Here is a 15647-nt window from a genome sequence, read left to right on the forward strand (position 1 = left end):
GACCTGACTCGGCTGTCTTTGACGGCGTGGCTGTTGAGACAGCCATGTTAAGGTCCAGGGGGTTTTCCAGCTCTGTGGTGCGTACCATGTTATGAGCTCGGAAACCGTCTTCCACGAGGATATATCATCGCGTGTGGCATACGTTCTTCCAGTGGTGTCGACCGAGAGGTTATGCACCGCGGGAGTTTCATCTGTCTCGGATACTCGCCTTCCTACAAGCGGGACTAGATCATGGGCTTCGCCTTGCTTCTTTGAAGGTACAGGTTTCGGCCCTGTCTGTCTGGTTTCACCGTAGGATTGTTACAATCCCGGATGTGCGCACCTTTATGCAAGGTGTTCTCCGCATTCAGCCACCCTTTGTTCCACCTGTGGTGCCTTGGGATTTGGCTGTGGTCCTGAGGGCTCTCCAGGGACCGCCGTTTGAACCACTGGGCTCAGTGGATCTTAAATGGCTAACAGCTAAGACTGTTTTCCTTCTGGCCATAGCTTCGGCCAGACGTGTTTCTGACTTAGGGGCTCTTTCTAGTAGACCCCCTTTCTTGATTTTTCATGGGAACAGGGCAGTGCTCCGCACTCGTCCTGAATTTCTTCCCTAAGTTGTTTCCCAGTTTCATGTTAACGAGGAAATAGTTGTTCCGGCCTTTAACTCACCTGGCCTTTCAGTGAGTGAGGCCACTTTGGATGTTGTGCGGGCCTTAAGGACTTATGTTGACCGCACTTCTACGTTTAGGAAGTCGGACGCCTTGTTTGTCCTCTATGGCTTCCGTAAAAAGGGTTGGCCTGCTTCAAAGCAAACTTTGGCAGCCTGGATCCGTATGGCTATTTCTGAAGCTTATCTTCATGAAGGTCTGCCGGTTCCTCCTTCTCTGAAGGCTCATTCCACTAGGTCTGTGGGTCCTTCATGGGCAGCTCGGTGTGGTGCCTCTGCAGTCCAAATCTGCAAGGCTGCTACGTGGTCCTCTGTCCATACCTTCGTGAGGTATTACAGGTTTGACACCTTCGCCTCTCAGGATGCCTCCTTCGGGCAGCGGATTCTCCTTTCAGCACAGGAGCATCCCCACCCTTAAAGGATACTGCTTTGGGACATCCCCAAGGTATCCTGTGGATACCCTATGGACCCTGAAGTAGAAAATATGAGATATGGTAAGAACTTACCCTTGTTATCTCTATTTCTACAAAGTCCATAGGGTTCCACAGGACTCCCGCCCTGTCGCACCTGTGCTGCAGATGGGCTTTGCTCTGGTCACTGGTTTTTCCATCTCCCTCTGGTGAGAATGTGATTCTTGTGTGTATCCAGCTCTTCTTTCTCTCTCTTCCTTCTCCTCCTCCGGCCAATGGCTTGGTACAAAACTGAGGTGCCTTGGCTCGGGGGCGGGGTATAGGAGGGGGACTCTAGTGCATCCTGGGAGGCTGAAAGCTTAACTCTATGGTGCCCGATGACTGACGTCACACCTATACCCCAAGGTATCCTGTGGAACCCTATGGACTTCGTAGAAATAGAGATAACAAGGGTAAGTTCTTACCATATCTCATATTTTTCCTGTAAAAGTACAACTGGATAGTGGCACTATGATATTTTAGTGCCATGTCTGCATTTATCATGTGATATCTACACATCTCCTTCCAACACATGATGTAAACTTTGTGCACGTTCATAAATGACTTTTAACTCTAGAGTGGTGTTATGTTTCCTTTTAGGAAACAATGACATTTTACATTCACTGAATGCAAACCTAATGGGGCTGATGCAGAAATGAACCCAAGTCAGCTGTAATTGTTCCCGTGTACTGTGCACAGAACTTATTGCATATATTTGCCTGTATGCAGAATTGTACACATCTCTGTGACCATATTGTCCCTACCTGTACTCTTGGTTCACAGCAATCATTAATCATCATCATCATCCGTTGTATACACTCCCGGAGCATGCACAGAGCAAAGACACACAAGATGTGCTCCACTTATGTACTTGCATTCAACGCTACATCAGCCCCAATACATATATAGAATAAATAAGAATGTGTTCTCAAGAGCACATTAAAGTACAAAGCAGAGCTGACAGCACAGCTCAATCCATGCTACCTCCAATCAAATGCAACAAGTAGGACTGTCATGTCTTCCTTATCAATAGATCTGTTGAAGTTCTGATATAATCATCTCAATGTATAATAAAGTGTTAACTAAAGCATAACTAACATGAAATCATATCATAGGGGGTGCTCAAAAATGTTACGGGATACATAATATATTAAAATAAGTTTATTACATATAAAACTATATGATGGTATTTAAACCATAAAACAATAGCTATTCCAAACCTACTTCACATAACAATACCACATCCACCTTATAGATAGAAACAAGCTTGATATGTGCAAATACTATTAAATTAGAAGTGTTTGCTGGGCACACAGAGCCTATTCCATTTGTAATAGAGTAAAGAGCAACAAATGTCCCGCTATGGTTACCCGTTACCCAGCTTTATCATGGCACTCAGTGCTCTTAAGGTATTTGCTGGTCCGGTTTCCAAAAAAGACTTCCAGCTGCTGCTTTGATCTTTATTAGAGAATTAGTATACTTGCCTATGATAGGATAAGAGCGGTATTTAAGGATACACTGACTACCTGTTCCTCTACTTACCTTCTGATGAAACTGTCTGAGCACCTGGATGGAGAAACGCGTTAAATTTATACTTACCCACCACCTTAAAATTTTATTAACATCTGAATGGAACTCCCCGTGATTAACCTAACCGCAGTGATGAGGGAGCAGTCAGTGCCTGCGCTGTCTGTTGATCAAAGCCGCAGCTGGAGTTTATTCTTTGGAAACCGGATCAGCAAATAGCTTGAGAGGACAGAGTGCCGTGATAAAGCTGGGTAACTATACCGGGACATTTGTTGCTCTTGGCTGAGATGGAGGCTAGTTATCTGGACACGTCTGGATTGAGACGGATTCTATTTTTATTACAAACATAAGAGGCTCTGTGTGCCCAGCAAATACTTCTAATATAATAGTATATGCACATATCAAGCTTGTTTCTATCTATAAGGTGGATGTGGTATTTTTATGTGAGGTTTGGAATAGCTATTGTTTTATGGTTTAAATACCATTATATAGTTTTATATGTAATTAAATTATTTTAATATATTATGTGTTCCGTAACATATCTGAGTGCCCCCTATGATATGATTTCATGTTAGTTATGTTTGGTCTTAATTGGCCATTCAAATTTAACTACTGGGTGGCTGCTTTAACTGGACCATATACATATATTTGACATTTTTTTATACGCTATTGTGCCTAGTTCTGATTGTATATGTTATTAAAGCACTTCATTGTATCTTTCAGATACCTGACAGAGCAGATGAAGAATAGGGAAGGCTTCATTCTTGTTATGGAGGCATGTTTGGCTCTACTTTTAATTATATATTATACTAAAAAAAATGTAATTACTGCATGAGACACATTGGGGCTGATGCAAGGTGAGAACTACGACAGCTCCAATAGCAAGAATTCCCAATGTACATGCCCTGTGCAGCGCGTGCATGTATATATACTGCAGGTGTCCATGATTCTGCTACTGAATGGGAGGAAAAGGCAGGACAGTGCAATTGTATATACAGACTGGGAAAAAAATGCATATACAACTGTAAAAGCTATATTGTGCACAGTTGCATCTGTGTCTGTATCTTTTGTCGGTCGGTGCGACTTTATGCAAATGCAGTTGCAAAATCCTTCCATGGTGTACATCCGTGTGTCCAAATGTGCAAGGACTGACACGCCCACTGTCAGCTCTACTTCCTGTGTATGAGGATGTGGGCGGGGACTGGTGACGTAGCTCTCCTCATTGCTCATCCCCATTGTATGACAGACACAACACTCATTGACTGGCATCACTGGGCAGCAACCCACCTGACTGGGAGGTGACCTACATAGATCACAAAAACAGGAGGTGGCATGGGAGTGTCATGGGCGTGTTACAGCATGCGGCTGCATTCTCTTTCACAGCACTGCAGCCACAGTGGCCATACTTTGAGAAAGTTACAAGGGCGGCTGTGCGCCAGACAGGGGCTATTCGAGAAGTCGATGTTGCGACCAATGGTGCATTATTTATTTATTAACAGTTTCTTATATAGTGCAGCATATTCCGTTGCGCTTTACAATTGTAAACATTAATAGAACAAAACTGGGTAATAACAGACAGACATAGAGGTAAGAGGGCCCTGCTTGCAAGCTTAGAATCTAAAGGAAAATAAGCATTGATACACAAGGATAGGTGCTATATATTGCATTTTGGTCCAGCCAGAATGCACAGTTTCTTGGTTGGCTGCATGATTCAGGCACACTGGAATGTTGGCCAAATGTCATGAGGATGTGAGAGACAATGTGTGAGGTTGTGTGTGGACTGTGACAGGGGATGTAATTATATATGGAAGCTATGAAGGTTATGTGGGCGGTTCTGGAGTCTGATAAGCTTGCCTGAAGAGGTGAGTTTTCAGGGAATGCTTGAAGGATTGGAGACTAGAGGAAAGTCTTATTGTGCATGGTAAGGCATTGCATAGAGTGGATGCAGCCCGCAGAAAGTCCTGTAACCATTAATGGGAGCAAGTAATGGATGAGAGACGCAGATCTTGTGCTGAGCAGATGGGTCGGGTTGGGAGATATTTTGAGATGAGTGAAGAGATGTATGTTGGTATGGTTTTGTTAATAGCCTTATGTGTAAGTAAAAGTATTTTGTATTGAGTACGGTAGAAAACCGGCCACCAATGGAGGGACTGACAGACGGGGCAGCAGACGATGAACATTTGGCAAGGAAGATAAGCCTCGCAGCTGCATTCATAATGGATTGTGATGGCGATAGCCTGTTTTTAGGAAGACCAGTAAGGAGGCTATTGCAATAGTCAATGCGGGAAATAATAAGTGCATGGATTAGAGTTTTTGCAGTGTCTTGTGTGAGATATGGTCAAATTTTGAATATGTTTTTTAGATGTATGTAACATGATTTTGAGACAGATTGAATGTGGGGAACAAAGGAGAGTTCAGAGTCAAGGATGACTCCAAGGCAGCGAGCTTGTGGGGCAGGGTGGATTGTCAAGTTATCAACAGTGATAGAGAGATTAGTTTTGTAACTACTATTGGCCGGTGGAAATATAATAACTCTGTTTTACAAATATTAAGTTTTAGGTGGCGAGATGACATCCAAGATGAAATGGCAGAAAGACATTCAGTGACACGGACCAATACAGATGGCAATAAATCTGGGGAAGATAGGTAGATTTGAGTATCATCCGCATACAGATGGTACTAAAATCCAAAAGAGCGGATTAGTTTGCCAAGAGAGGTGGTATAGATTGAGAATAGCAGAGGACATAAGACAGAGCTTTGCGGGACTCCAACTGATAGAGGTAGCGAAGAGGAGGCAGAATCAGAAAAACGAACAGTAAAAGAGCGATCAGATAGGTAGGAAGAGAACTAAGAAAGAGCTGTGTCCTTAAGACCTAGGGATTGTAGTGTTTGTATGAGAAGAGAGTGGTCAACAGTGTCAAAAGCAGCAGAGTGTCACGGGTTGGGAAATTGGAAGGGGTGGACCCAAGCTGGGTTGAGTGACAGAGACACCTGGACCAGAAGGGAGTTTGAATGTAGATGGTTTAATGTAATTCTTTAACATACAGATGAAAGAGGACTAACTGAGTGATGGTAAATAAAGTTCTTGGTGCAGGGATGCACAACTGCAGATACTTAAAACAAACACAAAAGTCTCTGAGGTTCAGGAGGTACTGTGGAGGAGAATTGCAGGGTTAAATACTGTAGAACTTGTAGATGAGTTGAATACTGAGTTGAATACTGTAGCAGAGTAGAATATATCTCCTGGATGGAGTATGCAGGATTGGGGAAGCACTTTGAATAGATCTCCGGGATGGAGTGTGCTGGATTGGGTGAGCACTTGGAATAGAACTCCGGGATGGAGTGTGCTGGATTGGGTGAGCACTTGGAATAGAACTCCGGGATGGAGTGTGCTGGATTGGGCAGGAGTACTACCGGCTGGAGTACACAGGAACAGAGTCACAGGTGAACTGGAACTGGGACTGGAAACAGCAGGGCTCAGAAGCATAGGTCTGGCTAGAGCAAGAGCACTATTGTACTGGCAATGAGACAGATTCAGTGAAGGGCTTTTATACCCCTGATTGGCTGGAGTCACTGGAGAGCGCTGCTGACTGGATGGGGTTGGTTCACCTGACCTGATCCAAGATGGCTGCGCCCATGATCCGGAGGTCTGGCATGCAGAAGCACAGAAAGTGCATGGAGAGGCAGCAGGAACAGCTAGGCAACAGCGGGGATGCAAGGAACCACTCTGGATTCCCCTGAAAGCAGTGGCCGCGATGACACTAGCGCATGGGAAGATGCAGGGGTCTCTGACGGAGGTCTCTAGCACGGTTTGTGACACAGAGAGATCTAGAAGTAGGAGTGAGTAATGGCCTTTAGCCTTGGCAGTGACCAGATCATTTGCTCTCTCTGTTGGGAACTAAAGCTGGACTGAATTGGGTCCAATAAGTTGTGTGAGTTAAGAAAGTGTGTGACGCGGGTGTAGACAAGTCTCTCAAGTAGCTTGGAGAGGCATGGGAGCTGGGACATAGGACGGTAATTTGAGAGAGTGTTAGGGTCAGAATTTAGGCCCTGATTCAGAGCCGGACGCAAGTGGCTGCTCGTTCGCTCCGAGCGATGTTTGCCCAACTGCGCATGCGTACGGATCGTAATACGCATGCGCGAACCACTCAGTGCGGCCGAAATTCATGTGCTCGCAAAATAGCGAATGCCTGATAATTTGAGTGACAGAAAGAGGCGTATGTGGGTGGTAACAGGGGAAGGTGCTTGAAAACGGGGAGTGGAGATCCGATCGCAGGCGTGCTTAAAGGTCAAAACGGGCGTTTTATGGGTGTGCATATTTAAAACAGCAGCGTCATTGACCACGTCACTGGGTTCTTTTATAGCCAGAACTGCTCGCAAAATTGTGGTAGCAAAAACCAACCACAAGAATAGCGAGCAGTTCATACCCTGGTCGATGTACTCGATTAATCTAATAAATAGCGGACATGACGTAGGATGCGAGCGGCCAGGGGGCGTATTTTTCCAAAAAACGAATGCAAGTTTTGTTCGCTCGTTCAGACCTAGAGGCGTGAACAGACCGCAAACAGCGAACGGTTCATTTGAATAGCCACCCCTTGTTTTAGAACGAACGACCGCAAATAGCGAGTGGCTCTGAATGAGGGCCTTAGTTTTTTCTGAATGGGAGTAATAACTGCATGCTTGAACAGTGATGGAAAGTTGCCAGTAGAGAGAGAGATTACTGATTTTAGTTAGGATTTCGATAAGCACAGGAGACAGAGCTTTACTGATTTGTGAGGGTATATGATCTAGAGGAGAGGTAATAGAGTAGGAGGATGAGAAGAGTGTAGATACTTAATCTTCATTTGTGAGATCAAATGAAGAGAATGTGGCAGAGGGTTTAGGTAGGGAATTGAGCAGGTCACTAGCTGAGGAAGAGCATACCATTTAATTTTGGAATTCATCAATCTTGCCCCTAAAATAGGAAGCAAGATCTTCCACACAGATAGTAGCAGGTGGTTTGGGTGAGGGAGGGGTAAGAAACAGTTTAAATGTATTAAAAAGTGGGGTTAGAGGCTTGAGCAGAGATTAGAGATTGGAAATATTTTTGTTTGGCAGTGTCCGAGGCAATACGATAAGAGTTGTAGAGAGTCTTATATGTGAGGAAGTCACTTGGAGTATGAGACTTTCGCCATTGACGTTCAACTTTACGAGAGAGTTTTTGTAGATGCCTTGTTAAATTAGAATGCCACGGTTGACGTCTAACTCTACGTGGTGTGTTATGGGTAGCTGGAGCTACTTCATCGAGGACTTTTTCTAGAATCTGGTTTAGGTGTGCTGCAGCAGTCTCAGGAGGAGTGAATGTAGAAAATTGGTGAGAGTAGTTGTTGTAGAGAGGTAGATAGTTGTTGAAAGTTAATAGCATTAATATTTCTATGGGGTTTAGGTTTGGTTAATTTCAATGACATTGATGTAATGGAGGAGAGTGTGCAGATAATAAGGTTGTGCTCTGAGAGGGAAAGGAGCATTAGTGAAATCAGAAACTGTGCATAGCCTGGTGAATACAAGATCAAGGCAGTGGCCCTCCTGATGAGTAACGGAGTCAGTCCATTGGGAGAGGTGCATTGTTGGTGGTTCAGCTCAGAAGAGCATTGCACAGATACGCAAAGTGGGCGTTCCGGGGTTTGCTCAGTCCATTACACAGAAGTACACAAGAAGAATGCTCAAGCTGACATTTGCAGACTTTTGCATTTGCAAATCCGTGAGAAATGACAGCCACTCATGAACTGCCTGCACCTCTGCATCAGGCCCTTACAGAGGTTTTTGAAGTTTAATTGATGCCTAATATAAAATAAGTTGTTTACAACATGTGCAAGTGGGATGTAAGTGTCTGTGGTATGTGCCTGGGGTAAACCAGACACATACATGTATGCTATTGTTGATGACTGTCATGCATGTTAAATTTTGCACATGAAAAATATATTATAATATAAATATTTTTTAAAGTAATTTATATCCAGTTTGCAAACAACTCGGTATCAGCCTCTTTGTATCACTTCCACTCAAATAGCATCAAGCAGAATGTTCATATTTGATTGTATTATTAATATTTTGGACTGTCTTCATTGTGGCACTTGTGCCAGTCTCTCAGTCAGAGCAGTAGGGTTTAATAGTACAAAGATCTTTCAGTCATTATGAATCATTTGAGTGGTGGTCAGACAGGGCTGGTGCAAGGTTTCTCGGCACCCTATGCAAACCTCCAGCCTACTGCAGCCTCCCCCTCCACGCATACTGAGGACATTTCCAGGGTCAAAACCAGGGCCGGATTAAGGGGGGGGCGACAGGGGCGATCGTCCCTGGGCCCCCACACCTGAAGGGCTCCCACACCCATCGGGGTTAATGTGAACCGGAGGAGACGGAACCAGTTCCGCCTCCTCCGGCCAACCTAACCCCGGCGCCGCAGGGAGGCATTATTTGCCAGACGCTCGCTGATTGTAACTAGCGGGCGCCCGGCTCCCTCCCCTCAGTGTCAGCCGGAGCCGGAGACTGGAGCTCATTCATGAGCTCCGGCTTCCGGCTCACGCAGTGCACTATGGGAGAGACGTCATGACGTGTCTCCCATAGTGCAGAGGAGCAGCTGGGCGGAATGGACGTGGACGGCAGCGGGAGCGGGGCTGAAGGTAAGTATTAGATTTTTTTTTCTTTTTAAGTGCAGTTGGCTTTTCTACTGGGGGCATTACTCGGGGGGGCTTACTACTGGGGGCATTACTCGGGGGGATTACTACTGGGGGCATTACTCAGGGGGGGACATTACTACTGGGGGCATTACTCTGGGGGCACCACTCAGGGGGCATTAATATTGGGGGCCTCTACTCTTGGGGGCATTACTACTGGGGCACTACTACTGGGGCACTACTACAGGGGGCATTACTACTGAGGGAATTTATACAGGGGGCATTACTACTAGGGCATTACCATTGGGCACACACAGGGGGCATGATTACTGGGGGGCATTACTATTGTGGGCACAACTACAGGGGTATTACTACTGGGGGTAGTTATACAAGGGGCATTACTATTGGGGACACAACCACAGGAGGCATTACTACAGGAGGCATGACTACTGGGGGCACTACTTATGGGAGTATTGCATAGGGGGCACTGCATAAGGGGCACCACTCCTAGGGGCACTGCATAAAGGGCATGACTACTGTGGGCTCTGCATATGGGGCACTACCACTGTGGGCACTGACACTACTGGGGTCCCCATTGCGCATACCCCCAGTTTGTCACATTTAATAGGGGCTTCCACATGTTTGTTGCCCAGGGGCCCCCACAGACCTTAATACGGCCCTGGTCAGAACCATGCTAGCTAGGCATATGAGAAGTTGATAAATATTTGGCAGCAGTGATATTAGCTATGCCAGGGATAGATATATATTGAATGGAGAGTTAGAAGTCCTGGTGAGATGTACAGTAGACTGACAATAAAGTACATAGGCAGGGAGGCGAGGTCACGGTGTATGAGGGATAAGGTAAGGCAGTAAAGATGAGCAATGCAGGACACCAGCAATGACAGCGGGACTCAGTGTCAGACACACACAGCAGTCTGGGGTGAAAGTATTGCACAGCCTCAGCAGTGTACCCCACCAGGCTAGGCTCCAGCTACCATGGAGGAGGCGCATGCTGTCACTCTCACCTGAGTCCATATAGGGCTCGTTGCAAATCGTGGGTCACCTGCTGCCCAGAGAGCTACGAGGACGGAGGAGCTAAGTGACTGCCTCGGAGTATGGTATGAAGCTGTGCGGCAGCGAGTTCATCTGTACGGTCATCTTAACATGCAGGGGGTCCTGGTGAAAGCATCTGTCCCTGGAGCAGAAGCGGAGGAGCCTCTGGTGGGTAACATGGGAGGGCAGCAGATCATGGTGTGGGGCACATTGGGCGGGCACCTGACCTAAGCATTCAATCCCACAGATGACCCCTCCGTCCAATTGGAAGAGAAAGGGGCAATCGCTCTTGTTGTCTCAGTGTGCGTAAGGTAATTAATGGCGGCACAGAACGATCTCAGAGATCCGTTCCTGCCATCATCAGGAGCCACCTGAAATAGATTGCTAACTCTTGGTCAATAAAAAAGGTAATTCTTCATTTTTCTCACAGGCAGCCTCAGCTGGCCGCCACCTCAGGACCTGGCGCTCTTAGGCAGCTGCCTTAAGCTGCCCAATGGAAGCGCCAGCCCTGGTGGTGGAGGACTCATTCGCACTATTTCCCATCCACACGACTACAGAAGAGGAAATAAGGAACAATTGGCCCTTACCCCCAGTTCGGGTGAGACGGCAGACTGCAGTTGAGCTTAAGAATGACGTCCCTTCCCTACACCAGCCTCATGTCTGGGAATTTGTGCAATACAAACTTGCCTGTCTTACCTGTCTCTGCAAGTCATGGTAATGTTCAGTTATTTGCAATATATGGTTTGAATTATCTGAGCTTTACAAATACCTTAAACTCCAGATAATTAAATTAGCCCAAGTGACTGAAATTGACAAATAACTGTGATGACCTCATTGTAAAAAGGTGTCAAATATGGTCCATTATGGGTCTTTTATACATGCCAGCTATTCTATGCCTACCTTTAAGACCTCCCCTCAAGGACCACAGAGTGGCAAGTGCAGGGGGCTTTTTGTGGCATCACACAGCAGGGTTGGGGCCATTTCAACATGATTCACAGTGAATCACCTTATCTAGACCCCACCCACTTCACTAGGGAAGTGAATGGGATCCATAAGGTTTATCTGCTTTTCCAGGAGTCCAGGAGAGCTACCGAACATTCTGGGAAAGTTCATGGGGTCTGAGTAAAGTGGGGCCATATGGGGGTCTGTGCAATCAGCAAGTCTGCAGGTGGTCTATCTATGCACTAAGGGAGTCCATTCACTGTCAGAAGACTCCACTTATTTAGTTTGCAGGAAGAGACCTACACACAAGTGAGTAATCATGTTACTTATGCTAGTGTACATACTAATCTTTATTTTACAGCCACGGTTTGTGAACCTATGCTTTTGGTATGTGCCGCCAAGCCTTCGAAGCCAAGAGAATACTCCTAATTTCTGGGACAGAATTGGAAAGGTATTTTCACTCTCCATTATCAAGCTTTCATGTATTGTAATTGAACAAAAAATCAAAATGGTTAAAGGGGATGGAAAGTTTCCACTGAATTTCAAAATATATGGTGTCATGGGGACATATGTGGTCAAAGAGGGTAGCCGAGGATTAGGAAAATCATATGATCACATTTCTATCTTGGGACACAGGGCCTGATTCAGATCCATTCGCTAGCAAACGATCGCTCGGAGCGAGCAATGTTTTGCAATGTGTGCATGCATGCGAATGCAGTGTGCGAACTAGGCCGAGCGATCGGGAAGCATTCGCTCGCCCAGCAGAGACAGCCCAGCTGAATGAGTGACGGGAGAGGCCATTTGTGGGTGGTAACAGGGGCAGGCCACGGGAAACGGGGGGAGTGGAGGTGCGAACACAGGTGTGCCTGAGCATCTTAACGCCGTTTCAGAGGCGTGCATAATTAACAGCCAGCGTCATAGTACACCTCACCTGGTTGAATTATACACTGAAGTGCTCGCAGTGCTTGTGGTAGGGTATAGTCAACCTCAAGCGCTGCATTCACTTCCGATGGAACCCGATGTACCGATGGTTGCATACACTTCCTGGAGATGACGTGCGCTAGTGGGCATCTAAAAACAGGCTGCTGGGCGTCTGCATACCCACCGCCATCGCACGCCAAGACATAGTGGGAGTTCTTATGCCTTGCCGTGCGTTCGCCTGCCTTGCCGTCACTTGCATACACTGGGAGCGAGCACACGCATCTAGGGAAAGGGACTGAATCAGGCCGCTGGGCCTGATTCAGACCCGGACGCTAAGCCACGATCTCTCACTATGGGCGATTGTCACCCATCTGCGCATGCATATGCATCATGCGCGAGCCAGTCACTGCGATCAGCAATCGTGCGCTCGTAGCACAAACACTGAGAGCTACCTTGAGTGACAGAGAGTGCCGTTTGTGGGTGGTAACAGGGGAAGGTGCTTGTGAACGGGGGAGTGGTGGTGCGAACGTAGGCGTGTCTGGGCGTCAAAATGGCGTTTAAAGGGAGTGCATAATTAGCATGGAGGCATCATTGTACACGTCACCTGGTTGTATCTGATCGCAGTGCTTGCAGCGGGGTAGGGTCTACCTCAAGCGCTGCGTGCAGCTCCGATGGCTCTTGATGTTACCGATTAATCCTACACTTCCTGGAGATGACGTGTTAAGAAAGGAAAGTGGGCATCTCTATACACCAGCGTTCGCTCACTGCTGTCGCTCATTAAGACATAGAGGGCGTTCTTACGCCACATAGTGCTATCGAGGAATTTGCATACCCAGCCCCTTTTGGCAGTGAGCGATCGCGGCTTAGCTTCCAGGTCTGAATCAGGCCCACTGTCTTTAGCTTTGGACAATCACTATAAATATAATTGGAGCTTCCATCGTCTGTAAGGAGACAATGATGACAAAGAAGTAACAGTAGGGATTTAAAAAGGCAAATAATCAGTTATTTCTAGTATAAAGCATTTTTTTAAATCTGAAAATGATACGTTATAGTGACTATGCCAAAGCCATTTAATCAGTAAGCATTGTCTTGTAAGTGGGGTGATGCATTCTTATAATTTGAAAGCCAGATCACCATCTAAAATATCTTTTAAAATAAACAACATAATTGTTCCCTGAAATGTGTATGAAAATAAATCACCAGAATAAGCGATACAGTAAAACGGCCAGATAGCAATAGGGCAGAGCGTTACACTTAGTGCATGGCCACTTATTGGGTGACGCAGAGAATTTTTAGAAAACTGCAAATGTGCAAATAAGACACTCGGGGCCTGATTCAGAGACAGGCGCAATGCCGATATTTACACAGATCAAGCGATTGTTAGCCATTGTGCATGCATGTAAGCCGCACTGTGCACACGCAGCATTGCAATGAAATTGCACTCGCACAGTGGATTCATTTGCAAAGTGAGTGACAGGTAGTCAGCGTTTGGGGGTGATAATGGGGAGGTGGTTAGAAGAATGCAGGCCTGTCTGATTGTTTAAATGTTGTTTTGTGTGCATGCATAAATTAGCCATTGCGATCTCCTACGCAGCATGAGAGCTCTCTGCGAGTCCGCAGTGGTTGCAGTTGGTCAGACTTGACTTACATGCTGTGTGACTGCCCGATCTGCATCGATGGTACCGATGTTTACGCTGTTGTACGTCATCGGACTGATATGAGAAGGTAGCTTCTGAGTCCCTATATTCGGCTATGCTTTGGAAAGCATTACCATATTTTAGCAACTGCGATCCGTGAGTGACTGCTGTTGCAATTGCATTAGCGTAAATCTTTGAATCAGGCCCTCAGACAAAGGGCCTGATGCTGAGCCGGACACATCCATGCTTGTATCTGCGTCTTTAGCTGGTATTGTTTCTGTGAGTAAATGCAAATGCCGCTACAAGTCATTCTATGGAGTACAACCCTGCTTCTGAATGTACTGAGATGTCCACTCTTCAGAAGAAATACCACATGGTGCATCTTTGGATGCCACCATCAGACGCATTATCGAAAATTTCACCAGCCCTTTGGTAAGTGAAGTTCATCTGTCTGAATATCACCCCATAATACACCTGCGACACTCCCATAACATGCTCATTAGAAGGACCATCTCCATATGTCTGCTTAGTCACCCTCCTGGCACCGCATGGGAACACAGAATGCAGAAGAAATAAATTGCTCAACTGTGTCCGGCATTGGCAGTGCGTCCGGCATCGGCAGTGCGTCCGGCATCGGCAGTGCATCCGGCAACGGCCGTGCACTCGGCAACTGTAGTGCATCCGGCATCGGCAGTGCATTCGGCATCGGCAGTGCATCCAGCAACAGCAGTGCATCCGGCATCGGCAGTGCGTCCGGCATCGGCAGTGCGTCCGGCATCGGCAATGCATCCGGCAACGGCAGTGCATCCGGCATCGGCAGTGCATTCGGCATCGGCAGTGCATCCAGCAACAGCAGTGCATCCGGCAATGGCTGTGCGTCCGGCATTGGCAGTGCATCCATCCTAGAATCAGCCCCATTACGTGGTGAACTACTGACTACTGTTTCTGTGTTTTTAGCAGCATACTTATAAACTTTGCTACTTATAGTGCATTAGAGATTGCATCCTACAATGAAAATAATTTCCCTCCAGGTAGCTCCGATCATAAAGGAGAGAATGATGAAGAAAGGCTCCATGATGGTCGGATATCAGCCTCATGGGAACAGGGTCAATTTTTTCAGACAGATTGTGGCTAATCCGGAAGTGACCAAAGAAGATCTGGACTTTTTCTTGGATGAAATAGAAAAACTGGCAGAAGACCTATGAATTTCCTTCACACTTGGTCCTTGAGAGATACATTAGTAAATACAGTAGATATAAACATTACGTCACAGATAGAACACAAGGGGAGAGTGGGCATTGGGAAGGGAGGGCATTGGTCTCAGTGACCTCTGTTGTTTTTCATATAAGGGCCGGCATAGAAAGGACAAAGCTTCTTTTTCTGACAGTGCATAGGCTCTATTCCCATGCTGCCATCAAGGCTGCGTCCCCTATTCACTGTCACTCCGCTTTAAGCAGGTCCACAAATCCACAAGAGCTGGAAAGATTTAAGATGAGGAAAGTATATTGCCAGTTCTTGCAGTTCCCCCTTGTAGCTGACTCTTCCAGTCAGGTCTTTGGCAGACATAACTGTTCCACACCAGTCCTGACATCCAGATCTAGTGTCTTTGTTTTTGTTGCAGGAAAGACAATAACTGTGATATTAAGGTGACAGACTCACTAACTATAATACACCACACAATATACTGTAATAAAAGGTAAAAGTTTATAAATATAAGCAAAAGTAACAGTATTCATTGGATACGGTAATTAGACATGTACTTAGTTTATCAGATTAATACAGGAGAAAGATTCAATCCAGCGAACCCTAATACAGG

General features: G+C 46.2%; 1 protein-coding gene across 2 annotated transcripts in view; it reads left to right on the forward strand.

Annotated features, from left to right (window-relative positions):
• The window catches only part of CSAD (cysteine sulfinic acid decarboxylase), a 56828-nt gene extending 41792 nt beyond the window's left edge, over window positions 1-15036 (forward strand). For both annotated transcript variants that reach the window (XM_088469269.1, XM_088469268.1), the window contains exons 12-14: window positions 3349-3400; window positions 11635-11724; window positions 14863-15036. In XM_088469269.1, coding sequence (XP_088325395.1) covers window positions 3349-3400; window positions 11635-11724; window positions 14863-15036 — 316 coding nt within the window. The remainder of the gene's footprint in view (window positions 1-3348; window positions 3401-11634; window positions 11725-14862) is intronic.
• The last annotated feature ends 611 nt before the right edge of the window (window positions 15037-15647 follow it).

Source organism: Taudactylus pleione, unplaced genomic scaffold, assembly GCF_031769625.1.
Source record: "Taudactylus pleione unplaced genomic scaffold, aTauple2 ptg000089l, whole genome shotgun sequence".
Classification (NCBI taxonomy): Eukaryota; Metazoa; Chordata; class Amphibia; order Anura; family Myobatrachidae; genus Taudactylus; species Taudactylus pleione.